General features: G+C 40.5%; 2 protein-coding genes and 1 long non-coding RNA gene across 10 annotated transcripts in view; 2 read left to right on the forward strand and 1 right to left on the reverse strand.

Moving 5' to 3' along the window:
* OXNAD1 (oxidoreductase NAD binding domain containing 1) lies at nucleotides 1-19897 on the reverse strand. Of its 7 annotated transcripts, none has more exons than XM_055708745.1 (10): nucleotides 17064-19794; nucleotides 15313-15362; nucleotides 14896-15058; nucleotides 14528-14591; nucleotides 11051-11157; nucleotides 7403-7544; nucleotides 4156-4192; nucleotides 3950-4047; nucleotides 969-1077; nucleotides 1-376 (listed from the first exon to the last, which is right to left on the reverse strand). In XM_055708745.1, coding segments are annotated over exons 1-10 (927 nt in total). In that variant the 5' UTR covers nucleotides 17066-19794; the 3' UTR covers nucleotides 1-221. The 7 variants fall into 7 exon arrangements, with proteins under 7 accessions (XP_055564720.1, XP_055564719.1, XP_055564716.1 ...); XM_055708744.1 differs by having other exon boundaries at nucleotides 3950-4050; nucleotides 17064-19793; XM_055708741.1 differs by lacking the exons at nucleotides 15313-15362; nucleotides 17064-19794 and adding an exon at nucleotides 19844-19897 and having other exon boundaries at nucleotides 3950-4192.
* On the forward strand, nucleotides 2012-3488 carry LOC129735947 (uncharacterized). Its single transcript, XR_008731979.1, has 2 exons — nucleotides 2012-2205; nucleotides 2939-3488. It is a non-coding gene; the product is annotated as an uncharacterized LOC129735947 (long non-coding RNA).
* The window catches only part of DPH3 (diphthamide biosynthesis 3), a 19722-nt gene continuing 12445 nt past the window's right edge, over nucleotides 19886-27162 (forward strand). Inside the window, exons 1-3 of one of the 2 annotated variants that reach the window (XM_055708747.1) lie at nucleotides 19895-20062; nucleotides 20195-20269; nucleotides 20754-22349. In XM_055708747.1, the coding sequence (XP_055564722.1) occupies nucleotides 19955-20062; nucleotides 20195-20269; nucleotides 20754-20819 (249 nt within the window). In that variant the 5' untranslated portion in view covers nucleotides 19895-19954 and the 3' untranslated portion in view covers nucleotides 20820-22349. Of the gene's footprint in view, nucleotides 20063-20194; nucleotides 20270-20753; nucleotides 22350-27162 lie in introns of those variants that run through there. The other variant, XM_055708746.1, reaches the window with a different exon arrangement.

A 27162-nucleotide genomic window follows, 5' to 3' on the forward strand; every position in this document is an offset into this window, starting at 1 on the left:
AACAGTTAATGCCTTTAATATAAAATCACTTTTTCTTCCCCCAAAAGCAGCAGCACTGTATTACAGGTGTATTACAGTTAAATTAAAGGAACACCATCATGACTGAGGATGCCTTCTCTGTATGAAGCGGCATCTGGCAAATAATTCATAGTCCATTTCTGTACTTTTCAGCTTCTCAAAATACACTAAAAAAATATATACTTTCTGTTCAGCAGGTGTTACTACCACCACTTCTCAAAGAAAACACAGTTTCTAGGAACGCCAATGTTAGACAGTAGTTTGGATATAGATTCTATCATTGGAGGTGGACCGCAAATGTACCATAAAGTATCTTTAGACACATGCTTTTCCAGATCCTTTTCAGATATTCTTCCCTCTGACAAAGAAAAAAGCAAGAAATGAGAGCAAATATTAATAATGATATAATTTCAAAAAGAACGACTGGTTAGAGCTATTTCAAGCACTGATTTCTTAAAAATGCCAGGCCTGTTTAAGGATAATAAATAGCAAGATTTGAGGTTTCCAAAACCATTAGTTCTTCTGGGGATTTAGATTAGTACTTCCAGCTGGAATGCCTGGGAAGAGGAACATGGCTTACATAAAACCAAAAATCCCACATGCAGATGATAAATAAATAGGTAAGTATCTCTTAACACAAATTCAACAGAAATGAACAAACAGCTTATCCTTCACCAATCCCACCTTAAGTGAGGTAACTTTGCTTAATAGTTTCTGGGATAAAGTTTGCAGTGGGAAATACCAGTATAAAGTTTAGAACTGACAGAGAAATGAAAACAAAAACTGCAAAGGGAATTTTCTTCTCCAAAACATAAGATGTAGAGTGAAATTACTTAGGTTTAACTCTTAACTCATTTTGAATCTTTAAGTGGAAAAAATACTAAATTATATGAGGATGTAATCAAACTTAGACTTTAGATATAATCTCTGTATACTGCCATTATATTTACCTGTAACATGTGGCTGAAGTTCTTTACAGATCTGTGAACTCTGTTGGGTAACGTGGAAACGACATGTGATCTTCCCAGGAAATGCATTCATCAAACCAAGAATATTTTTCTGTAATGTTAAACACACTTGCTTATACCACAGGCCATTAAATCAAAGCAGATGTATGCACACAGTCCCAGAACACCGGTGATTGTTACTGAGTACCAAGACTCTTGCATTTCAGAGCTGAGAACTTGATGGGTTTGATTTCACAGAGCTGACCTGCACACGGAAGTTCCACACCTGGAATGTGAATATACTACCAACTACGGTCTTAGGACTTTTCTCCTTTTTTGCAGTAGGTTGCAATTTGTAAGATTTGGACCTAAGAACCAGTTACGTTCTTTCCCGATTTCTTCCCCGTATAGATTCTTACCATTTCCTCCTTCCAGTTCCATATGGGTTTTCCATTTAAAAACCCCCTGCAGTATGTATTCACCATTTGTTAGGAACTTCTCGAGTCTCGTCTGCTTTATCTGGTAAGATTACCAGACCGATCCTTTACTCTCTCGTGTTCTCCAAGTAAAATCAACTACAGTGGTAATGGTAAATGCTATTTTTACCAGAGTAGAAACTGTAATTTTCAGTTCCCTAAGTCACAACTGTGATAGTTACCACCAAAAACGCAGCGGCTTCAGTTCAAATCACAATAAAAAACCCCAAACCTGTCAGTCAGATGCTGCAGTTAGTTCTGAAACTAAGATTTAGTTATTGTCTAGATTCTGCGCTATTTGGGATTTTCACTGCTGGAATAGACACTGGAATTCTTTCTTAAAATATTCTGAAATAAAGATACTTTCTACTCTGTCATTAGGTAAATTAGCTCATTTTTTTCAATGTGTTTGCTTGCTAACTAGTTATTACACTGAACTGTCTGCCATGGGTTGCTTAACAAAAAACCCCAGACATTCTACTTTATAGACAAACCTGTTTCTGGCTCCCTGAAGAGACGCGGAATGAGGAGCAGCACAGACCAACGCTGCTGTACGCCACTCCACTACCACCTCTAACACTCTCCTGCTTTCACTGCCCTGGATGCGACTCTAAACTTCTGTCCCCTTCATATGGAACCACATACAATTTGATAGCATTTTGGAAACAGATTATGTCCTGCCAAGTTGAAATCCTAGCACCAAGCCAGAAAGCACGCCCAAGGTAGAACTTAAATAATCGGGCAGTCATCCGCAACACCTGGTGGTAAGCCATCACTCTGTAATGCGGTGACATGGACAGAAAGTGGCAAATACATGTGAGATCAACCGCCAAAGTAGTATTTTCTAGTATCCTAAGGCAAGAGGATACTTTAACTGAAACGCTCCCTTTAACTGAAATGAAGGAGAATTTCAACAGCTCAGCAGGCTCCTCACAGCCTAGTGAGTCAGTGCACAAAGACGACAGCTGAGCAATATAGACCTAAGGGAGAAGACCTATCCCTCAGTGTCCCAGCCACGGTAGGGAAAGAAGGGTCACATTCAGTCCTCGTGAAATCAAGAAAACCCACAGCTAGATGGCATCTTGAAGCAGCAAAGTTAGTATGCTGTCTTGTATTTCTAACACCGTATGCTTCTACCATTGTAAACAATGAGGTTCTCGAAAGCAGCGCATCAGCCTGTGAAAGGAGAGCACATCAAAGGCCAGTATTAAACCAATTACTTGAGCGTTGCCCTTTGTCCTTGTCAGCCTACACACAGGTGCTTCTATAGGGAACAGGTCCTCCAAACCATGAGTGCCAACCTAGCGGTTCCTCACAGAGATTTGTACAGATGTATATCACATGAGCATTAGGACTAGTAATCCTGCTTCCTCAGTCCTCTGCGCAGAAGTAAAGAATTTTCATATATATGTTCTAGATTTGAGGGACACGTGAAGAATGAACAGAAGGATGTTTTTTAAGCACTGCAACATATCATTGTGTTCTCTTCTCTCCCAGAAGCTCAAGTGCAAAAGCACTGCTGTCGTAACACTGCTGAGATGGAACTCGGGAGATGCCTAGCTCCTGTGCTGAAAAACATTGTGAACAGACTGGGTGATGAGTCGTTGGCCAAATGGAAGAGCAGCTAGGTTCCAGTTTGTTATTCTGCTTCTAGCCACAAACAAATGACTTTTCAAAGAAAGCAAACATCTTCACATCTAGAAACATGGTAGAAGTACAGAAGAAAAACTAGTGATGGAACCTATACACAATTTCCGGAATCATGATAGATTTTCACCTTTATCTTACAACCAAAAGCTTTCAATACTGCAAAGAAACCTAAATCAGCTGCCTCTTCATAGAAGCTGTGCTGATTTGACCCAAAAATGTTATCAGTGAGCCTTAATGGCTGAGTGTGACAACTGAACTTTAACTGCTAAGTAAATGTTGACGAAGTACTTACTACACAAGCAATTTTACAAAGGGTTATAAATCCTTCAGTCATACACTAGTATCCAATAGTAACTACTGCATTATCAATAAAGCTCAGCTATTATTTTAGAAAGCATTTCCTTTGGTCGTAATTGCTCTTGCCGGTCTTTAAATTCAATACAATCTATACTGAGACTATGTGGTTTCAGTATTACAGCATATAGCATTATGCATACCATTAGTGTGTGTATACACATCTATCTTACAGTATAGATAAGCTTTAGTATATTATGATGCTCTCGTGAAATTACAGTAAAATGTAGGGCTGTAGTAAAATTTAGGCCTAATTGACTTAGCAGTTAAGTCCATGGGTCAAGCTATGTCCAATGCAAGCCTTAATTTGTACACTGGCACAAGTAACTAACAAAACACACACAGGATTTGAGGCAGAAAACACAGGATTCGAGGCAGAAAATGACTTTTGTCTCTGTACAGTGTGTTACGCAGAGGGCCTCTCTGGAATTTGGCAACAGAATGATACACACACTAACAGCTAAGTATCTGAGATCTATTTAAAAAAAAACCACTTTTTTTTACCTTAAATAAAAGGTCACTTGTAGTTTTTGCACTGTAGTACAGCTTCACTGTTCCCATTTTGTATCCATTTCCTTTACCCTCTTGGTATCCATGAAGATCTGCTATATGTAGCAGTATAGAAAACAATGGGTTAATTCCAACACCTCCTGCTATCAGCACTAGTTTTACAGGGGAGTCACCAGGCTGAGGATCAAAGAAGAAATCACCTCCCACTCGAAGGGCCACTTCTGAGTCAACAGTACACTAGGATGGAAAAGAAGATATTTAATTTCAAAACTAAAAGCAGAAGTTGAAATATTACTGTTCTTGCACCACAGTCACAGGACTCGCTGGGCTGTGATTTTTTTTATTTTTATTGACCAGTGAGGCAAAACTGAAATACCTTAAAATAAAGAGTTTCCAGCTAACTGAAGCAATCAGTTCCAGTGTCTCTAGGAATCTAGTTCTACTTTCAAAAGTTTCAGTCTTCTGATAAGGCAGGATGGTGACTCCCCCTTCCCACCCCCATAAGAGTTGAAAGACGAATGATTCATGCCAGAGCAGTATGTGGTTGTGAAAACCCGAGGTTAACATGTGAGATCACACTTTTACTCAAACCCAGGCTCCCGTCAAAAAAGGCCTTGCTATGAGGTCACAGAAGGAAGTCAGAATGAGTTGCACAGATGCAAAAGGTTTTTTTCCGTCCCCACTCCTAAAAAATAAAACACACCCAGAAGTGAAGCAAGTATCCACAAAAATATTTCCTGCAGAACCACTTCTGCATTTCCAGCTGCAGAATAAGAAAAATTAGGGGGAAACCTCCTCTCCTCCTCTCCACTTGAACATAAATTATCTCTTAGGGAAATTTGCCAAAGCATGTTTTTTTGATGCATGGAACACTAAAGCTAAACCAAAAATAAAACATTTGGGTCAGTATCATCGTGGTAAACCAGCACTGCATCCCAGTATGAGGGGCGAAACTGCAGTACAGAGAAGTCAGGTGAGTTCTCCCACATCACTGCAAGGTAACAACAAATCGGAGCGAAACACAGAACTCATTTCAGGCCATATATAGTGTTTAAAAAATAAAAAGAATAGGGAAACTAATGAAGGTGGGACAGGAGGAAAGAAAAAAAGCAAAGCTACAGGAACTGCTGATAAATTAGCAGTCACTCACTCACAGAATAAAAACACTCCCTCCAAAAAAACTTTTGATATCAGGAAACAGTAACTAAACCAAAAGGATTTCCATTAACGACAACTGTGTTGTCAGCAAAGATCTAAACACGTAACAATTCCACCAGGATGAAGGAGGAGACCCTTGGATGCAGGTACTGCACAGAACAGAGAGGTTCCTGAAGTAGTGAGCATTAACCATTAACAACCCCCGACATTTCTTGCCTTTCTTCATTACTGCATGAAGTATTCCCTCTCAATTATAGTGTAAGAAAACCAGCACTCAGGTGAAAATAATTTCTCTCTCCCTTTTCAGTATACACTGCCAGGCTTTCCTACCATGTTTTACTCTGTTTTAGAGATGCACAAATCCAGAAGTGTTCCAGATTCTTGTGGCAGAAGGACGATACAGAATATGGTACCCTTTGTGGAAATAAGTGTTTTTAGGGAGAAACAACCTCATTATTGTCTAATTTGCCTCCTTAATCAGCTCTAACTCATCAAGACTGGACACAGGACACAGGAAGAATCTCTCTTAATCAGCAGTCTCTCACATATTTCAGTGCTTTAGCCATGACAATGATAACAGTAAATTAATACTCAAGAATAAACACCACCACTCTGGAGTAACACAGTGAGAAAGTGTTGTCCTTTAGCCTAGTTTGTAAGTACAGCACTGAAACAGCTTAGGCAGAGAAGTGAAGCAATCAATAAAATACATAGACATTTTTCTAAAGAAAAGGCTGTGTTGTCCTAAAGCTATAAAGCTTTAGGATTTTATAATACAGCAATATTAAAAAATAAGTACCTTGAAAAATCCCAAATACAGTGAGTAAATGAGTACAAACTGTTCCCATAACATCTTTTATCCTGAGATACCAACTTGCTTTAGAAATAACTTCTAAACAAGTAAGTACCACAGATTTTTCACCACATATGCAACCTTCTCAAATTCTAGGTCGATTTTTTTCTTCTTCTTTCCTAAGGAAAAGCACACACTTTTGTTTAGCTAGAAGAGTCCATATATACCCTGGAGGTTTCTCCACAGTATCAGGTTTGACCTAGCTTACCCACTAACTAAAGCTTTTCCTATAAATTCAACAAGAAAACTCAGCAACAGCAAACTTACGACATCAAAAATCCTAAAAGAGTGTCCAGAGACTGGGAATTATGAAGTAAGGCCTTCATATTCTCTCTGAAGAGCAACACCAAAAACCAGACAACCATCTTAGGCATTATGGGGTCTGCTGGCACGTGCACTAAAAGTTCTACACAACATCTCAAAGAATTATTTTGTTTATGTTCTAGTGGAGATAACTTGATATGACACCAATTAAAATACTGTGGATGGTCACATGCTAACAACTAGATTAGCACCACTCTGCATATTCTGAATTCTAGGAAGCTTGCATCAATCTTTACTGTAACTCTGTTGGCCACCAAACAAATCGGCACTATTTATAAATCTAGAAGAATCTGTCAATTTTAACTTTGCAGCCATATTTAAGAAGTACAAATGTCAGGCAGAGAACAGTAAACAGGATAGATCACAAGGGGCTGTGAAAAGAACAAAAGTTGATAGGGCAGATCATCTGTGAAATATGATCGGCAGCAGAAATAGGACTCTTCTGACTACAACTAAATGGGGTAAACAGACGAACAAAACACTGCAAGAGGCCAAAGTGTCAGACTTTACTTTGAATATAGCAGAAATCAGGCCTTGGGTTATGTCAATATTACAAAAATATTGCATATTTAAAAGAATACTATAAGAATTCTGATGTATTTGTTTTATCATTTCAGAAAAACTGATCTAAGTATCTCCCTTTGCCCCCCTCCCCCAATAATTTATATTTATCTGACAATGACTCCCAGTTTATATTTGTAGAAATGCCCAGGAATGATGACAAATTATCAGATGTAACTTTGTAATGTGTGATACAGCCTGTTCTCAGGGACACAGGTTAGAACAACGGATTTTCAACATTTTCCAGTTCATTAATTCCAAAAGAGCGTGAACCCTTACACGCACTAGAACAGCACTGTAAGTCCACCAAGCACAACTGGAGTCAAAAGATGACAACTACCATATTACCACACATACACCTCGTTTCAGTCTCTTACCGAACAAAAGGTTTTAGAATGTATGTTGTATTAAAAATGGTTGCACAAGTCAACAGGAATTTTGCAGTCGACAGCAAAAAGTGATTTGCAATCACACACCACCCCCTCCAACCCCCCAAAAAGGCGGGGGAGGGGGGGAGAAAAAAGCCAAACCTCACAGTTAATCTCATTTACCTTAGTGTGAATCCAGTCAGCAGGAGGATGAACAGTGTGCTTTACTGCCAGCTCTAACACTCCTTCTCGATTCAACAGGCCAGGGCTTGAACATATAGAGAATCCCCCAACTACTGATACTCCAGGAATAAAGAAATCAACCCTAAAAATAGACCAGCAACAAAACTTTTTTTAAAAAAGCCAACAACTCCAAACATGGAAAACAATAACCAAAACAAAATGGCTGCCTTTGTTTCAATTATCCTTCCTTTACAAAGACATCTTCATTTCCATAACATAACTTCCAAAAAAGGATTTAATCTTGACTACTGCCATTTCCTTAGAATTATTTTCATCCAGAAACATGTCATCACCTTTGTTAAAATAGCAGGTTTTTAAACTGTTCTGCTGTTAGCATTAGATGCCACATCTTACAACAGACTAGAATTCTAAATGTTCGAATAAATTCTTTAAGTATTAAAACAAAACCACAATACGGACTGATAGAGCGGCTTAAATCCCACTCTCTTTGGTCCCTTTGATGGGCTCTTCAATTTTCAAACGTAAGAAGATTGGGAAACTAATTTAGGGAAATTACTTTAGATTACACACTTTCTTTTCATGGGAAGATGAAATATCTGAAATAAAACCACGGTTTGTAAAAAATGTCTCATATGGAAAATGAGTTCCCAGCAGCAGAACTGCTTTACCGACTGGGCTGCAGTGCCGTCCGGTGGCAGATCCCGCTTTCTACTCGATAGGGAACTGAACTGGAATAAATTACTGCAAGTTTGGTTTTAAGCTAAAAACCACACGTGGGTTTCCACAGATTAGAAGGTAACATATGGCTAAGCTTTTGCAACACCAGCAATCAGAGAGCATGGAAGGCACGCCATTCCTACATCTGAGCTGTAATTCATTTTCAGAAAAGTAAGGCTTTGATATTCCAAACAGTATCAGAAAAGGTTAAAAGTTGGTTTAGGACCTAACATTTACACCCCTCTGTGTTGCACAGATCTTTAAATACTTAATTTTCTACGGCACATTACAAAATCTCTGTATTTCAAAAGAAAACTAATGTTTTAAAACTAACTGTGCTGCTCCAGTTGGGAAAGAACCATACTGGTCAGCAATGCCAAGTACTAGAGAAGCATTTTTCAATTCGAGCCTGAGTCAGGCTGGCTCAGTATTAGTTACATGGGAATGCAACAAGAAATACACACTGGCTTCCACTGCACTAGTATTTGAACAGCATGGCTGTATTCTTCACCAAGATCACAAATTCTCGAGGGAGAAGAGGAGCACTTTGAATAGGTCACTACTTTTTAAAGAAAAGATCTTGCCTGTTTCCTCCCCACAAAGCTTCACCCTTCAAAGAGAAATAGCCTGGCTTTCTCTCAAAGAATGCACGAAGCGTGATATATACAATACTACAGCGATAATTTAACTTTATGCTAATAAACGAGATGGTGTATAAAGGTATCCGACTGCACATGAAAGGTTCCACCGACCATGGGACGCAGCTGTCCTGGCTGTAAGGATCTAAGATATTAGAAAGGACATCTCTCCTATTTCAGCATTTATTGTCTCAAAGAACACCTCAAGATGCTACTAAAGCTCTTTACCACCCTCTGGTGGAAAATCACCTTACTACTTACATCAACGAAAAGAAAAAACATTACATTTATGCTGTAAAGTAACAATTTACGATCAAGTCAAAATGTTCTACTTGATGTGTAAGGGAAACATTATTGGTGCCTGGTGGGGAAACATCCATACAAAACCAAAGGATCCTGTAAAACCCAAGTCAAATGTAGGTTTTGCCATTCTAAAGTACTAACGTAGGCATAAATTTCTTTCTATATTAGTATTTCTTTCCCAATTGCATAATTATGAGCAATTTCAGGGCATACTATACTGTATTACAGTGGAATAGCTTGTATTTCTGATGGCTTGTCTCAGTTGTGTGTAGGAAGGATAAGAGGACTCCTGAAGAAATGCTATCTGTGACGGCTCAAGCAGAAAGAGTAGTTGTATGGAAAAAAAAGAAAAAACCACGCAACTACATAAACCCACAAGGAGAGGCGCAAAAAGAGGTAAACCAGAGATCTTACGGTGTTTTTTCATTTCACACCTTTTAAAGGCTACCTAAGCCAAATCTTTTAAGAAATGCTGGAGGAAGAGATCAGAAACATTAAAACCATAAAGCCACTTCTTCAAAGTATTTATAGCATGTATTAAAACCATAAAGCTACTTCTTCCAAGTATTTATAACACGTATATACCTTAATGCACATTTTAGTAAATCAAAATGGGTAACAGCAACAAGTCTTTTCAGCATTACTTGAAGTCAGATAAAGACCAGTATGTGTTAGTATGCTTGCAAAACAAAATCACTTCTGCTTCTGAAAAACTTGGTAATTAGAACACTTTCAAAAAATATATACATTTTAGTGACAATCTTTGGCTGTAACATCTTACCATGGCGAACTGTAACAAGTTAGCCTTTTCTGCTCAGGAAATGGTGGCCTGGTGTTTTGTACTGCTCATCAAAACATGCAACCACAATTTACAGCTACAAGTATAGAAAAGTTGTTGTATACCTTACGATAGCATTAGAATACTTTCAAGGAAGAAGAACATCAAAAAGAGTAATTATAATTAAAGCTTTCAGTTTTCAGCATTATAATTTCTAAAACATTTTTGGAGAGTAAACGCACTTTCCAAGTACTGGCAAGCAAGAATTTCATATGAGTCACTGCACATGTGCAAAAACTGCAGCAAATTACTCCACAAACAAATTATTGCAATCAACATCTTGTGTTCTGGTTCTAAATTTAAAAGCCAGCATATTAACACTACATGAGTAACATATGCTGTTAATACCCTAGCAGCTATACTTTGATTCCAGCAAAACCACTTTCAGATGGCCTAAGCCAAGAAAAAGTTTAAGAAAATTTAAATGTCCAATGCCAAAACTACTTATAGTTTTAAATTAATTTCTAAGAGAAAAAAAGTGATTGAGTAGGCATATTTTTAACAAGGAAGGAAGACAAACATGAAAATCCACTGCTTCCCTGGGAAAAAAAGCTGTAAGGTTGCTTAAACAAACAGCTAATTATTTCAAAGGCTTAATAATTCAAGTTTTTTTATTCTCAAGTTTGTCTATCTGTATTTATATATTAATCTGACCTAAGAGGCTTAATTTTCAGAGTGGAAACTTCTAGGGGAAGAAATAAAAGTTAACAGGCAATTCTGATTTAATTATAAAACTAAGTAACTTGCAAATCAGCAGTCTCAGCTTGGCTGTAAAAATAACTAGTAAAGACAGACAGTAAAGACAGCTTGCAGAATAAAGTGCGGAGTACTTCAAAGTACTCGAAGAAAAAATGTAATAAACGTGAACTAGAGGAAAATACCAAAACATTCAAACTGAACAGTTAAGGAATATCAATTTTTTTCCCTTTTAAAATTAATATTAGCATATTTAATAATGGCTACTTTAAAATTATGCCACATATCAGGTATTAAACAGAGAAATCAATAATAAAACACTGTATTATATAAATTAATGATTTTTGCAAAGGTTCAAGTATCAGAGGCCTTTCAACATATTGTTATAGTGGACTTCTGTTAGTAATGCTCCCCTCAAATATCAGAAGATCTTACCACTGTCCTGCTTTGAAAGTAAAATCTTTATTTGCAATAGCCAAACGAAGTCTTTTGACTGTCTCTGATTCATTGGTGATTTCACACACTTTTGCTTGTGAAATTACCTAACAAAAGGAAAATAAGCCATTGTGTTACTGTTTGCAGCGAAATTTTTCCAGAATCCACATATGAGATACCCACCACTTTGTGTATTATCTGTGGCATTTCATTAGCTAAAGCACTAGTATTTTTTCACTGGGGTAGAGAAACAAAAATGGACTCACATGGTCACCAAATAGAGAAATGGTTTTCTAGGTACAGCCTGACATGTCTTGTCACTTTTGTCAGGGTTATTCTAAGATTATGTACAAATTTATTTTATTTCAGTTGAAGAGAACATAATGAGAAGCAATTGCTAGTTACCACTTTTCAGATTCTTTTAATATCTATACAAGGCAAACACTCCTGTATCTTACAGCAACAGAGTAAAAAGATCTCCAATATAAAGACTGACAAAGGAAATGTGTGAAACATCAGCTGCTACTGAAGTTCTAGGGAGAATTCTGGATCTGTATCTAGTTTAATTTAAATAATTCAATGCATTACTGAAAGATTATGGATTAATGCATAATGTAATAATGAAAGAAAGCCAACAAGCCTTGTGTTACTGCGTTTACACACGTACCAATTTGAGGTGATCTATGAACATGGCAAAACTGCAACACAAGCATTCATTGCTAGTTAACAGAAGAGGTTTTGTTTGGCGAGCAGATGGGAGAGGATGCAAAATCCCTAGTTGATACCACTTTTAAAGAGTTTGGTTTTGTTGGCTTTTTTTTTTTTTTTTTTTTTAAAAAAAAAAAAGCTTTCCTAAATGAAAAGCAGATTTTGCAACAGGACCACTGGGCAGGAATACCCCACTTAAAAGTCTTCGATGCCCATCAATAGTACAACATGGATTTTCATACCCTCCCCTCCCCTGCCCTTCCTCTTCAGGTATTTTTGAGTTATAATTATTAACCTTTTTCCTCTACAAAGAAAGTAATGTCCTAAATATTTTCTACACAGGGCAATATACAGACTGTATTCTGTTAAAAAAAGCTGATGTCATTTACCACACTAGGAAATACTAATAATAGCACCACAACTCTACCATTTCTCATTTGTGTAAGATCAAACAGATTAAAAAAAAACCCCCAAACTTTAAGCAACTATGCTTTAATTTAAAACACATGGCAGGAAATTAATTTATTCATAAAGCAACATCTGAACACGTCCACTGTCCCATTAAACAGCAGGAAATTTGCCAACTTAAAATAAAAAGTAGCATACATTTCTTTTCCGCTTGAGCAGACAGTATTAAATGTGGAATGCAATCTAAGTTAACAAGAGAAACGTCAGATACATGATCCGTTGTTCTGATGGAGAAACCTTAAGTGCAGGAAACTGACATTAAGTTTGGATCTTCTTCACTCCCTTCTTTACTCTTCAGTACAGTCCCTAATTTGTTCTTTGGCTGATAGATCTGACAGAGCACTGGAAATGTAATTCTTAATCAGTATAAAGTTATTACAAAAGTTAAATTTGAGTCAGGGTGACCAAAGACATACAACCAGTGTTTTGGGCCATCACGAGAGTATCCAACTGGCCCTGAGCAAGGCTGCAGCAAGAGGGATGAGAACACAGGACTCCAGACTCTGCTGCTGTACTTCAGGAAAGTGTTGGGCATGTTTTATTACCCTGGTCTTTCACATTACCACCCCTCAACAGGCGACATTGTGTAGCATACACACTAATGCAACACAGATCTACGATTCTTTCATCTTTCTACAAGAGCGAAGTGGCCAAATAAGGCAAAACAGACTGAGGGAAGCCAACTGCTGATTATATGGAATTTAAAACCAAGCAGAGGATTTAAAATAAACTGATTTTAAAGTGGTCGGAAATCAAGCAACAAAGAATAAATCAAGCATTAAAAAAAGAAACAGCATAATCCTCTGATATGCAGAGAATTTGCAGTAGCAAGAACCGAGCCGTGCTCTTTCACCTATCCCATACAGCTTCCTTCTCTTCCTCAGGCCTTACACAGTTCCCTGCACCATATCAGAGCTTCCAACACCTTGTAAGGATCCATTCTCCAGGTATTTTCCAGCTACCCAGTTGAGCAGAAAAAGCAAGCAAGCCAAGGAAACAAAAATATCCAAAATAAATAAAAAAAAAAGGTTGCAAAACTCAAAAGTGCAGTAATTTTTTCCATGTCAGCAGCAAACAAGAATGTGTATCTGTGCCTGTCCCTACACGCCTTTCCTCCGTGTACTGAGTTAATTTAGCACAAACTGGATCCACCTGAGCAGCTGGATGCCCACGAGCAGGTGCCATCCGGACCCAAGCAGGAGCTGACATCAGCTGTGAGTAGCTGGAGCAGAGCCCCGAGGCTCGTGGTTCCCAAAGCTGGCTCACACCCCGACAGCTCCGGCAACAGGCTGAACCAGGCTGCATTTGTCCTACCTACCTACTATGTCAACTAACTACGTCAACTACAGTTAGGGAAAAACCTAGCAGAGGAGGACTTAATTAAGTACACATACGCAGATTAACGTGTCATGGGCTTGAGAACAGTTTGTCCTGCCGTGTGACACATGCGCGAGGCTGGCCTGTCATGAAGGAAGCTAATTAAACAATAGAGAAAAATTGGGCACCGTTTCCCAGCTCCTGGGAATTAAAGATGGGATTTTTCAGTCAAAAAAGTGCCCTATTTTGGAAAAGTCTATGAAAAATGCAGAACTGTTTTCACTAGTTAAACTTCAGTTTCTGAGAATTTGAAAATTGAAATCATAGTCTCCCTGTATTTAAAAATTTCAAAACATCTACTTTAGCTCATTACAGAAAGGAAATACCTATATGAAATACAAGAGTACGTTCACCTCTGAACTTTATAAGGAAGAATGCTTACTGCACAAAGCTGAGTTTCAGAATAAGCATTTCTGGATTTTGGTGGAGAACCACGCTCTATATTTCTCATACTTGTGAATTAAACCAGATGCAACTAAGATACTTTTTACAGCCATCATGTCTCCCTTCAAAGTGTCTACACTTCTAATCTTACTTCTTATGTTATAAAAGGCCATTTTCCACATTTTTTTAATTGAAAATTTGAACCAGAAATCCGTGAAAATCTGAGAAGCCTGAGAAGACAGATGATGGGTATCCGCATGCTTTCGTTACTTATCATAATCCATACTTGACCAGAATTCTATTAAATTTGTTGTCCAACATAAACAACACCACGCATCACCGATAATTTTTATAACTCATTATATTCCACCCATTAACTACAAAATACACTTGTAATAGTATAAAATATGAAAACTGAGAAGATGTACAATAGACTCCAGTAGAAGACAAAAGGAAGCCTAAGAATCAAATAAAATTATCCAGTTTCTTCAGACCAAAAGAGAAAATAATCACTTACATCCTAAAGAACAGACCACTAACCTCCTGGCGAAAATTATTTGCTGTCTTCTCTAGATGATCCATTTTCCTTTTTGATTTTATTGTGCTGCAACAAAAAGCAAAGAAAGATAATTGTCATTTTGACAGCTGCACTACTGTCCCTTACTGATATGAATTTCTATTAACATAACAATTTACCAGTGTAATCCAGGCTACAGATGACGTAAGTCCAAATAAGAATTAAATACAAATATATAATTGGGAGTTAAATAAGTATTTGTAGGTCTGTAATAATCTGTCAGCTTCATTTTGACAAGCGTTACCATGACATTCTCTTTTAACAACAACAACAAAAAAAAAAAAAGAAAAGAAAAGAAAAGAAAAGCAGCTTTTGTATGTGGATAACCTACCCGTTCACTGTGCAGTAACAAAAAGCACAGTGCCTCAACACCACCAATGTAGAATGAGTGAGAAAAATTCTGCTGGCTCCTCTCAGTAACTGAGGAACAGTAAAACCTACATAAATAGTAGCATGAGCCATGACGACTGGGCCGTCTTCAGAATCACCAGCTCCTGAAAAATCCATAGAAACACTTGTTAAATAAAATGCTCACTGTTTTACATAGCTTGTTTTCACCCTTTATTTCCATTAAATCAGAAAGATCAAACCTCAGCTGGAGTTAAAACTAGCAATAGACGTACAGACTAAGAAGAAGGAATTTTACAAGTACAAAAGTATCATAAAGAAGTGAAAACGTGCATCCACCAATTGATAGGGAAGTAGTCAACCTTGTCACAGCCGATATGGAAAAGGCTGAAGTACTCACCACTTTTTTTGCCTCTATCTTCACAAGCAAAGCCTGCACCCAGACCTCTCCTTGTACCAGCAGTTTGGGAAGGAAAGGGATAAGGAGTGAGGCCAGCAACCACTCAGAGAAGCGGGATGTATTCAAATACACACAGCCAGATGGGTTACACTCAAGGTTGCTACGAAACACAGCTGACAGGCTTGAAAAACAGTTATCAGAGAAAGTCTCCAACTGCCTGGAGAAAGGCTAATGCATGGTCATTTTTAAAGAGGCAAGAAGCTGTGCCCATGTCCAGTCAGCACCACCAAAAACGCTCGGAGCTTGTCCCCTTAGCTGTACGAAAGCTAAGAAAGTAATCAAGGAGATTCAACGCGGATTTACCAAGGGCAAATTATGCTTGATAAATCTGAACACCTCCTGTAATGAAATGCCTGGTCACGCAGCCAAGGGGCCAGCAGTGGACTCCATACACCTTGACTGTCCTGTGGGCTTTGACATCATCTCCCATAGCATACACATAACCTAACGTCACGGGATCCTCACTCAGGTTTCCTCCAGTGCTGTCGTTTTTGATATGCATTATTAAGATACAAATATCCAGGCTTCTGTGGGAAATCTGAGAAGTGCAGTTTGTCTGGTAAGTGAACGTACCACAGAAGAGAAAGGACCGTGACTGAGAGAAATAACATAAATCAAGCCAGGAACACCGGCTGGCTACAATAAACCACCTTGAAAAGGCATCTGTTCATTGTGTGTGCTACAGGGATGACGTCAAAAGAACTGTTGGACTGGCTGAAAACTGGCTGGGCAGACAGAATTAAAGACTTGATGGCTTCAACCTGCTTCAGTTGCCACCTAGTAACAGTAAGAGCCCTGGGGGTGATACCGGGGCTGTCAGATTTCAATAAATTTACTGATAACTTGGATGATGAGGCAGAACATAACACCAGCAAACTTGTGAATGATACTGAATTAGGGTGATGGTTGACATGCTGAATGGTAAAGCTTCACTTAAGGGGCACTGAGGAACAGAAAACAGAAACCTCAGGAACTTAAAAATACCAAGGCCTACACCTGGGACTGGCTTAATCCAATGCTTGCAACTGTCCTGCTCCAAGCATAAATCCCTGTCCTGGTTTCAGCTGGGATAGAGCTAATTTTCTTCACAGTAGCTGGTGCAGAGCTGCGTTTTGGATCTGGTGTGAGAACAGTGTTGATGTTTTCATCATCAACAGGGATGTTTTCGGTTGTTACTAAGTAATGTTTATACTAAGTCAAGGACCTGTCAGTTTCTCAGGCCCTGCCAGCCAGAATACTGGAGGGGCATGGGAAATTGGGAGGGGACACAGCCGGGACAGTTGACCCCAACTAGCCAAAGGGAGATTCCATGCCATGGAACGTCACGCTGGGTATAAAAACTGGGGGGAGCTGGCTGCAGCCTGCTGGTCGCTGCTCAGGGACGGGCTGGGCATCCGTCAGTGGGTGGTGAGCAACTGCACTGTGCATCGCTTGGGTTTTTTCTCTTCCCTTTGGATTTTATTCCTCTCCCGTTCCCTCTCCTTTTCATTATTATTATTATTTCAATTATTAAATTGCTCTTATCTCAGCCCTCAAGTTTTACTTCCCCCCGCCCCCCCTAGATTCTCCTCCCCATCCCACTGGGCGGCGCAGGGGCAGGAGTGAACGAGCAGCTGCATGGTACTTGGTTACCATCTGGGGTTAAGCCATGACAAGCCTTCATCCTTCCACACAACCTACACAATACTTACATCTCCAAACAGTTAAGCAAGCAGCAGACCCTTACATGCACTACAGTGTAAGCTGGTGTGAAGCTTTAAAACTGCATACTCAAACGGAGCTATGACAGAGAAAGATAAACTGGTATTTACAGCGTTCAAAGTCAGTCAGAAATACCCTTTATTTACGAAGTCTAGGAACAGGTTCATAGTGAGCTGATACTTCACATTGCTTGTAAATCTGCCTTTGTTTTTCCTAAAATGGATTAGCAACATTCTGTCGTATTATCACCACCTATCAAATTACATTGCTTCTATGATGCAGTCCATTGCTTCTTTAAATCATTCTTAATTTTTCACTTCCACTTAAATCTCTTTTTCCACATTCTTTTAAAGCATGTAATTTATTTTCAAAATGTTTTTGTTTTTCATTTTGAATCCTTTGAAATGGCAACGATCCAGCCTGTTTAACTAATCAGGCCTATACTCTGTAGGCTTTCACCAACAGCTGCATTGGCTGTTAGTAATTTGTCCTGTTTGTAATCTTGTACAAATGGGAGGCAGAACTTTCAGGAATCAGGCTGCTCAGAAATGGAATAAATACACTTACTGTAACTACTCAGAATGCCCACTTTCAAGCATAAGAAATGCTTCCTGCAGCTTTTAACTGTCCATAATTTTTAATAGCTTTTTAGCATTTAATTCCACAGCAGCTTGCAACTTTTCAAAGTGGAATTATTTAAAACACTTCTACCACCAGGGAGCAAAATTACTTTAATTCCTTTTTGCCACAGCACATAGAGTACTCTATTTAAACAAAATACTTTAGCACTTTCTACATGCAAAAGTGTAGAAGCTATTGACAACAAAACTATTAACAATCTTAAAATATTTTAGCAAGACAAAGTAGACACCTAATGAAGAAGTCACATTAACTCAGCACGTTCAGTCTGCAAACCCAGAATGCTCAAAAATCATCAAGTGACTTAAATTCATGAGATCATTTAATGATCTGGAGTTTTTTAGATAGCACATGTTGGTTATATCCACCTACATCTTTTTTTAGGCTTCTTCCTTTTTGATTCAAGGCAACACCTGAGTTGGAGCAAATTTGTTTCTTAAATTGCAGTTGCTTTGAAACAGCTGTGGTAGCTGTTGCCAAATGACTGTGTGATATAATAGCGATATACTTTTGTGGGTGTTGTGTGAAAAGCTGCTTTCAAGCTTTTCACTCTACCACACTAACTAAATCAAAGTAAAAACGAAGAATGTTTGAAAGTGGACATTCTTACGTAAGCCGTTTATACCAATAGCTGTGACTTCAGTTACATCATCAGAACATGAAAATAAAAAAGCTCGATGCTTTGCTTCGGAGGCCAAGGACCGAGAAGAAAGGTTTAATTTTTTTTTTTTTTTGGTATTGCTTTTTATAAATCGCCTCACATCCTTCAAAACCCCTTCTGCAATCGCTACTAAACACAGCGACATCTGCTGGTAGAATAAGTGGCCTAACTTTAAAATCCAATGCGGATTCTCAATTGCGTATTTTACACAGCGGGTTTAATTCTGCTGCCAAGGTTGACAGTCACTTAAAGCCGGCCTCATTCTCATTTTCACTGGTACCACTTTAGGAGGCAAATATATTCAGTTCTACACATGAAATGTAAAAGAACCCAATCAAACAACCAAACCAACCTTCAACATCAATACATCATACTGAAAACAACGTAAAGGTCAGCCTTATTTTATTGTAGCAGCTACAACTTTGAAGTCAAACTTGCAAGATCCCACTGACACAGACTACTTTAAGACCGAGACTCTACCCTAAATAAAAAATAACTCTGGAACAGTGGTTCAAGATACTTGTTCCATTTACACGATCATCAAGCGCTTTCCAATCATGAAAGTCACAATGAAAATCACTTGTAATTTTTACTCTGCAACTCACAAATTCCAAGAATTCTTTTACCAAGTCCTGGTTCCCGTACACCATACCCGAGCCTGACTCACGCCTTTACAGAAGGTGAAGGGCCTCTCCCCCGTTCCCCATCTCACCTCTGCAACCTGCTCTGCTCCCGCAAGCCCTGCCCGGCCCAGAAGCGCAGCGCTTCAGCCCCCGGGGGGCAATCTCCCTTTACTCGGTATTATCTTCTTGCCGAAGCCCTTACAGAAACAGCCACTCCAAATCCTCCCTTCCTTTGCTCCACGGAAACGAACCCTACTTTCCTCTAAGGTTCCCTCCTCTCCTCGCTTACAATTAAAGTCAGGCAATTCATCCGTCCTCCTCGCCCTGCGACCCGCTGGCCCTGGGCTAAATATCGCTTCAGATCCACGGCTGCACCTCTCCTTCTCCTCAACCCTACACCGGTTCCTGAAGGCAGAGCGCTGCGCTGGGCGAGCCGGGCCGCAGGGGCGAGCCGGCAGGCCGGCCGCCAGCAGGCCGCAGCGCCGCGGGCACGCACGCAGGCCGCTACCACACCGCTCCGCGCAAGGCGGCGGCCGCAGGAGCCCCCGCCGAACCACGCGGTCCCCTCGCCCGGGGCACGGGGCGGCGTGAAGCAGCCGGGTGGCCGCCGGCCCTGCCGCCCCCGCCACGGCCCCCGGGAGGGGAGGGACAGGGCGGCGGCAGCCCCCGGCCCTGTCCCCGCAGCCCCCGGGGCCGCACAGGGAGCTCAGCTCGGGCGCATCGGCAGGGCCGAGACGCGGAGGGCGCCCCGCAGCCGGGCACAGCGGGGAGGAAGGGGGTCTGTCCGCCGGCGCCGGCTGCCCCCTCCCCCCCACCCCGCTCCCCAGCGGGCCCCGCCGCCCCCTACCCGGCGCCGCACCACGTGACGGGAGCCGCTCTCGCCCCGCCCCCGCCCCGTCAGGCGGCGCGTGCGCCGCTCCGTCCCTTCCGCCTCGTCCCCCCGCCTCTCCGCGGCGCCATGTCGGTCTTCCACGATGAGGTGGAGATTGAGGACTTCGAGTACGACGAGGAGACCGAGACCTACAGCTACCCGTGCCCCTGCGGGGACCGCTTCCTCATCACGCGGGTAGAGGCGGCCGGGCAGCCATGGGGGGGGGGGGGGGGGCAGCGTCAGGCCGCGGTCCCGCCTGCGGCGGCCGTGGTGCCTGTGGGCCAGGCGGGCGGCGGGTCCGTGACTGCTTTCCCGGGGCTTTTGCAGGAGGACTTGGAGAACGGCGAGGATGTGGCCACCTGCCCCAGCTGCTCCCTGATCCTGCGCGTCATTTACGACCAGGTGGGTGCGGCTGGAGGGCTGTCGGGCACGGCCACGGCCTGCCTCCCCGGCGCCGGGGCGGCCTGGCCGGGCTTCGGTTCGCCATCCCCAGGGGAAGGTGTGGTGGCAGCTCTTAAAGCTCCCTGCTGAGCGTGCGACAGGGTTGTGTGAGCTGGTGGCTCTTTGGTTTGCCTTATTTCTTGGTTTTCTGGTCTCCTTCTCCTGCCGTGTTTGGGCTTTAAAACATGCCTGCTTGGGTGAGTGTGGGGTGGAACATGGACAGAACAGTCTCAGTGACATTAAGATCTACCTGTGACTCTAGCAGCCCAGTCAGCTAGTCTAGTAGTTTTTCTTACCTAGTAAGCATGTTTGGCTTTCGTGTTTTGGGAGACATTCATACCAGTTATACCCAGGCTAGGAAACGAAATGGTTATCTGATGGTTTTTGAGGGCGAGGAGATCTGAAAATAATGAAAATCAACTAAAAGTCTACTTGCTGTCTTTAGGAGCAGTTCATGCGTGATGAAGTCATTGCAGAACCTTTGACAAACAAGGAATTGATTAAATGCTGATGAATACATCATGAACTGTTGCTGCTTTAGAATAAGAAGGTGTGGGGATGGCAACTGCGGAAAGAGATATGGTCCTTCTCCTCCTGGAAGTGCTCGCTGCTGTGAGATACAAGTGCAATAACTGGCTGCCTTCATGATTTGAATAAGAGGACATAAAACACACGAATGGGTTTTGTTCAAAAGAGTTATACACTTAAAAAAATATGTAAGTTGCCATATGTATTCCAGAAGACTTGAGGATTACGATCCTAATTGACAGCAAGTCAATATACAGAAGTGTGCGGAGTTGTGAAATTACAACGTTTATCTATGAGTGGGTTCTTAGCCAATGGAGAAAAGCAGGCTTTGTGTGGGCATATACCAGTGTGAAATGGCATAGAGAGCTGAAGTGTTAGGAGACCCAAATTTAGAAGTCCATAGTATGTAATGCTGTACAGAATTACAGTTTTGACACAGTGTGGTCTTGGCACAGTGTAGTATCACCTAGGGTGTGGGCTTGTGTGCTTCCATCCCATACTGAATGTGGGGGAAAATAAGAGACCCAGAATTGGCGCTGTTGGTAAATTGTTTTTACTACTGTAAGCACAAAGAATATGCAGTTGTATTTATATCTGCAGTGGAGGCAACACCTGAGTTGGAGCAAATTTGTTTCCTTAAATTGCAGTTGCTTTGAAACAGCTGTGGTAGCTGTTAGAAAATGACTGTGTGATATAGCAGTGATATACTTTTGTGGGTGTTGTGTGAAATGAAAGAAAAGGAGCCACATTTTTTTTACCCATGCAAAGTTGGTAATGTGCAAATGGACTTGAAGTGGATTGTAATTTACCTGTCTTTTCTCAACAACTTGGTGATTTGACTGTTGCAGCAAATATAAAATGAGCTGCAGTTCTTTGTGCCATTTGTAGTAGTACATTTGCTGAATTTCTCAGTCTTCCTTTACGAGGTTCTGTCACTTCTTGGATAGGAGATGCACACATTTCACTTAAAGGAATTTTTTAGGGTGGAAAAGTTGGAAGAATATATTCCAGAGTACACTGATTCCAAGATAACTACTTGTAGTACAAGCCACTGCATTTAAATATTTACTTTAAATTATGGTAATTGATGTGTTTTAGTAGGATTTGACATCTGTGAAGTTAAATTTGAGGAAAAATACTTGTGCAGAATGTATATAGTTACTTTGCTCCAGGCGCTAAAGATAACCAAGTATTACAGAACTCTTGTGTTTAACTGTTTTTGTTCTTACAACGTTCTGTGAATGTTAAAGATGAATATTCTAATTATTTAAAAAAAAAAACGGGGGGGGGGGGGCGGGGGGAAGGAACCAAACTGCACCTTTCTGTTAGAAGTTTTGGATGCAGTATGCACAACCCAAACTGTTTTCATGTCTAAACCAGAAGGTGGCACTCATGTTAAGTTGATGTCTGTCCTTAAAAAAAAAAAAAAGCAAAAAGCTGTGGTCCTTCGGTTAGCTATATCTTATCAAATATTTATTTTGACTAATTAAATAAAGATATTTAATACACTCCACTGGTGGTTATGATGGGCCATTGCTTCTTCTGTTCGTGCCCCAGCCACAATGATTTTCAGAGGTGTTGAGTTGCTGCTGCTGTCGTAATGATACTGGAATTTCTTCAGGTTAGTTAATAAAAAGTGTGTCAATGTATCAGTAGATGTTATAAAGCAACTTTACAGAAATTCTGTTTAAGCCCCTATTCAAATTTCTACTGCATAAGTGTCTTAAGGATTTTTACACAAGTGTTCTACATAAAACAGTAAGTTTCAAGTGGATCACTAGGGAATGTATACTGTGGTGTGATTATATGGAAGTAAATTGCCAGGTGTAGCATCTTTAAAGATGAGTAGTTTTTACATTAGTAATTTGACCAGATTTCACTTTATAATCAAGGTAAGGCACTGTCATAAAGACTTTTAAGAAACTTGTGTAATTATTTATACTCCGTATGGTTGCGTTCCTACATGGCTGTAAAGTCTCCTATCCATTGACTTTCACTTGTCATGTCCCAATACAAACTTTGAAGTGATTCCCTGTAGTGTTCACCACTCAATCTAGAATATAGGTAATGGCTTTTTTAACAGTAAGTTTAGCAAAATTAATTATTTCATTTCATCAGTCAGGATCGTCAGTGCTTAAGGTTTTCATAATACACTTATTCTTACCGAGTATGAACAGGATCCAGGTTGTATAATGCAATTTATATGCACATGAAAATTACTTGGTTACATGATATCAAAATTGTAATGAAGTATTTAGTTGTGTTAGAAAAGTTTTCTTCACTTAAGGTGTTAACCAAGCATTGGAACAGGCTGCCCAGGGAAGTAATTGTGTTACCATCCGTGGAGGTATTTAAAAGATGAGGTTTGGCACTTAGGGACATGGTTTAGTGGTAGACTTGGTGGTGCTGGGTTAACAGACTCGATGATCTTAGAGGTCTTTTCCAACCTAAATGATTCTATTATTGGTTAAATTGCTCCTGACGTAGTCTCTCATTAGTCTCACTGCAGTGTCTCGAGGATCTCAAGACAGCAGTTGCTGTCCCCACAAGAAAAGGAGTCAATACATGTATAGATGTGTGTCTCCGTGTTGCTCATTTGGGAATCTGAGAGTTAAAAACTGCTGAGCTGTTGTGTTGCTTTCTCCTCTTCTGCTCGGCAGGGAGGGGTGCTGTAGCAACAGACTTTGTCCTTCATTAAAGCTCAGTGATGCTAAAGCCAAAGAGCTGCCCACTTTTGTGTCTTGTTAACTTGTAAGAGGCTTTTGACTCCGGTGATTGCAGTCAGCTTTTCAGAAGTTCTTCCATATTATAATTCCAAAACACCAGTCAGGGCAATCTGAGTAACCCATCGGAGACGTTGCTCTTCAGGAATTCAGTCACAAGGTTTCTTTGCTGCACCGCAGGCTCTTGCAGAGCATTACTTGTGTATTACATGTTCTTAGAAACCAATGGCTCACTTGTCTTCTGAAAGGGCGATTGTGTAGGATACAAAGGAGTCTTTTGCTTGCTGTTTGTATCTGACAAGCAGCTTGATTGATTGTGGATTTGATTAGGTCCTTGACTCTGCACAGAATCAGTGTGATGAAAACAGCATCATACAAACAGTAATGGGGTAAGTCATACTTGCTACAGGATTAGAGAGGGTGGAACAATTTATGATCAATCTCAGATGTTAAAACTCTGAAATTTCTAACGCTCTTTAATAGGACTAAACTCCTGTATAATGTTGAAAATAAGCAATACACTCTGCCACTATTTTATGGGAAGAAATGGAAGATAATGTGCTCTTCCTTAAACTAAAGAGGCTCAGCTTCTCCGAGAGGTTAGATTCTTGTTTGCATTTCAAAAGAACCTTGCTGAGAAGGTCATGTACTTTTGACTCATTGTGCCTGTTTATCAGTGGTGTATGTGATTAGTTTTCAATAGTGGCTCTAGAAGTCAATGACAAAGACCCTGGACCTCCACGAGCTGAGGTCATTAGGCCAGCGATTTCAGCTGTTGCACTTGGAGCTCCATTTGTCTATATGTTGGGGAAGTCATAATGTCCTAGAGGACCCTTATGTAAATAGTTTTGTCATTTTTTCACTCCATCGCGATTTTTAATTTTGATTTTTAGCAGTGGTCAAAAAAAAAAAGATAGATATCCTTTGCAGAACATCGGTTTAATAAATATCATTACGTAGGTTACCAAGGAGCAGGTACTGGTTCATTTCACATAAACTGTCAAAATTTCTGTTAAGGAAGTGAACTGACAACTGTATTGTCACTAAGAAAAGCAGTTTCTGTGTATCCCATTTTGTCTCTGCTCTATTCCAGTGTAATGTTCAGATCAGGCTAACTGGTAGGGATAGGTATTTGATACATTGAAAATTTCTTGTAACGTTTTTACAAATAGGATTTATCAAGATATTTAGCATAGTGACAAATGTTTGCTGTAATCTTCTCCTAGCACGGTTCCTTGCGGATTGCTTTCTCTATATTTAGTTAGGACACAGCTTTGATTCTGCTTCATGGTAACTCAAAATGCTAATTTCTTAATGTCTCCATAGTAGCCGTGGCTTGGAGGTGACAGGGAGGATCCTGTGTAACCATGAAGATGCTGGGCTGATCAGCCCTGAAACTGGTCAAACCTTGTGAGTGACAGAGGCAGCAACTGACAGAAGCTGTGCCAAGCTGGAAAACAGCCGTCACAATGTCACCTGTGGTCAGGGGGGAAGCAGGTCAAAAGGGACTAACCCAAAGGGTAAAAGCTTAAGCGACCTGTCATCACTCCTTCTCACCTCTTGCTGTCACCATTTTGATTTGTTTGCGTACCAGGTCACCTCTCCAAAATTCTTGGCAGCTCACCAGTCCAGCACAGGCTTCCTGTCACGTTGTGGAACATTGCTGCTCTGCCATTTCCCCTGCCGCCGAGCACAGCTGGCCGAGAGAAGCGCGGTCTGAAGGCTGGGTGGTGTGTGAAGATCAGCAGCAGAGCTGGCCTGCCCAGCCGTGCCATTGCCCAGCTGGGGTGGCAGTCACCGTAGCTACTGTATCTCTGAATGATACCTCTGAAACTACCCAACTGAATGACTAACTGGTGTTTTCTGCAGTAGGTTATGTGCTGTAACACGCAAATCTAGCCCTTTAACCAGGTGAAGCAGAAAGTGGGGCTCTCAAAGAGTTCTTTAGAGCTTTACCTGTGTGGATATATTTTTTTTTTTTTGAGCCAAAAGCTTGATCACTGTCCAGCAATGTTCTCTGAGGCAGGAACAGCTCTGTGAGCCCTCACTCTTCACTTGCAATGTCCACCCTCCTTCTTGGTGGTCTTTGCCTTTCCTATCCATAGAGAGGAGCTCTGCCGCTGTGTGGTGATCTAAGGGGATAATTCAAAATATGTGTGATATTGGTATTGGCAGCTGGGTAATTGAGAAGGAAACTTTTGGGACCCCCAAACAAGTCGTTGTTGTGAAACACTTCCGAAGGAAGCAACGAGACTCATGAGTATTACGGTATTACGCCTGCTCTCTTCCTTCTAGTGGAAAAGTAATTTAATTTACATTCATGGGGTAGTAATTAATTCATGAATATTTGCCCCAGATATATATAGTTAACTAAGTATCTTTTCTTTTTTACTCTTCTCCGTATTTTCAGTAGTGTGATTAATACAGCGTAACTTTCAGTGTCCCGTTTTTTCCTCAGAGTCACTTCCCTGACAGATTTTCAGTCAGCTCATCGAAGTTGCTGAAATCAAGCTTTCAAAATTTACAAGTTAGGTCCCTGAAGATCCTAAGTTTGTCTTAAAATTGTAGTATTAAAAAAGTATTTAAAACTTATTCTTTTATATTGCAGCTCTTGGGGATCATGTTTTCATCTTGCTACCAAGATGTTCTTTGTTGTTGTGTGGTGGTAATTTTTTATTTCTAAGTCAAAGCTAAGATCCTTGTCATGTTTGGATGCTGAAGCTGTTGCTTTAGGGAAGGATCCAACTGTCACAAGACTCGGGTAAAATCAACAGGAGCTGGCAATATACTGACCCATAAGTCACTCCTTCAGTGCCCTCTCTGGGCTCTTTCTGCTCCATGACAGATCTTTTTACTTTGGTCTCAGGTGTTGTCCGTCTGGACAAGTCAGGAAACAGCTTTCACCATAACATCAAATTTTCTGATGTTTCACCATAACATCAAATTTTCACAGAAATAACATGTTCGTTATTTCAAGTAAAAGTCATTCCAGTCCACCAGAACACTAAATAGCTGCAACATTTCTGAGCATGATCTTTTGCATGTAGTCCTACAGTGTTTACACAAACTACAAGTTTCTAGTATAATCTTAGGAAGAATAATTATTTCACACTTCCTGGGGAAAAAAATTACATTTTTCAAGGGATTTTTTTTTTTTTTAATACATTTGGAATAGATGCTGCTTAACAGTTCTCGTTCCTGCATATCTCTGATCACAGACCTGTTGCTGCTGCTTTCTCTGAAAATTGTGTACTTAAGCAAAGCCAATGCAAACGTCTTCTGGGCTTTATTTTATCTTTCAGAAAATAGTGAGGCTGGTGAGCTCCAGCAGAGCTTTGTGTGCTGCAGCATAAATTTATCGGTTTGTATCTCTCCGTAACAGAGATTAGGACTGATTTTGTAGCTTGTGGCAGATTTTAAGATTAATGTTTCATTTAATGCTACCTTTTCTCTCATTATGGTAGAATACCTTTGACTTCTTCTATTACGCAGAGGCTTCTGTGACCCCCAGTGCACTGCACAGGTGTTACCACGTTGGTGGATTCTGGTGTACATCCCTTACCTTGATAAGGAGAACCAGACTTTAAATATAGATATGAAAAC

Source organism: Falco cherrug, chromosome 4, assembly GCF_023634085.1.
Source record: "Falco cherrug isolate bFalChe1 chromosome 4, bFalChe1.pri, whole genome shotgun sequence".
NCBI lineage: Eukaryota > Metazoa > Chordata > Aves > Falconiformes > Falconidae > Falco > Falco cherrug.

Excerpts from the sequence above, each read along its gene's own strand:
- OXNAD1 (XM_055708740.1), bottom strand. The coding sequence starts at position 15,071 with ATGGATTTTTCAGGAGCTGGTGATTCTGAAGACGGCCCAGTCGTCATG. Across the intron at positions 14,592-14,895 it reads TGTTACTGCACAGTGAACGG|CACAATAAAATCAAAAAGGA; the intron begins GTAGGTTATCCA and ends TTTTTGTTGCAG. Across the intron at positions 4,193-7,402 it reads CTGACTGGATTCACACTAAG|TGTACTGTTGACTCAGAAGT; the intron begins GTAAATGAGATT and ends TTTCCATCCTAG.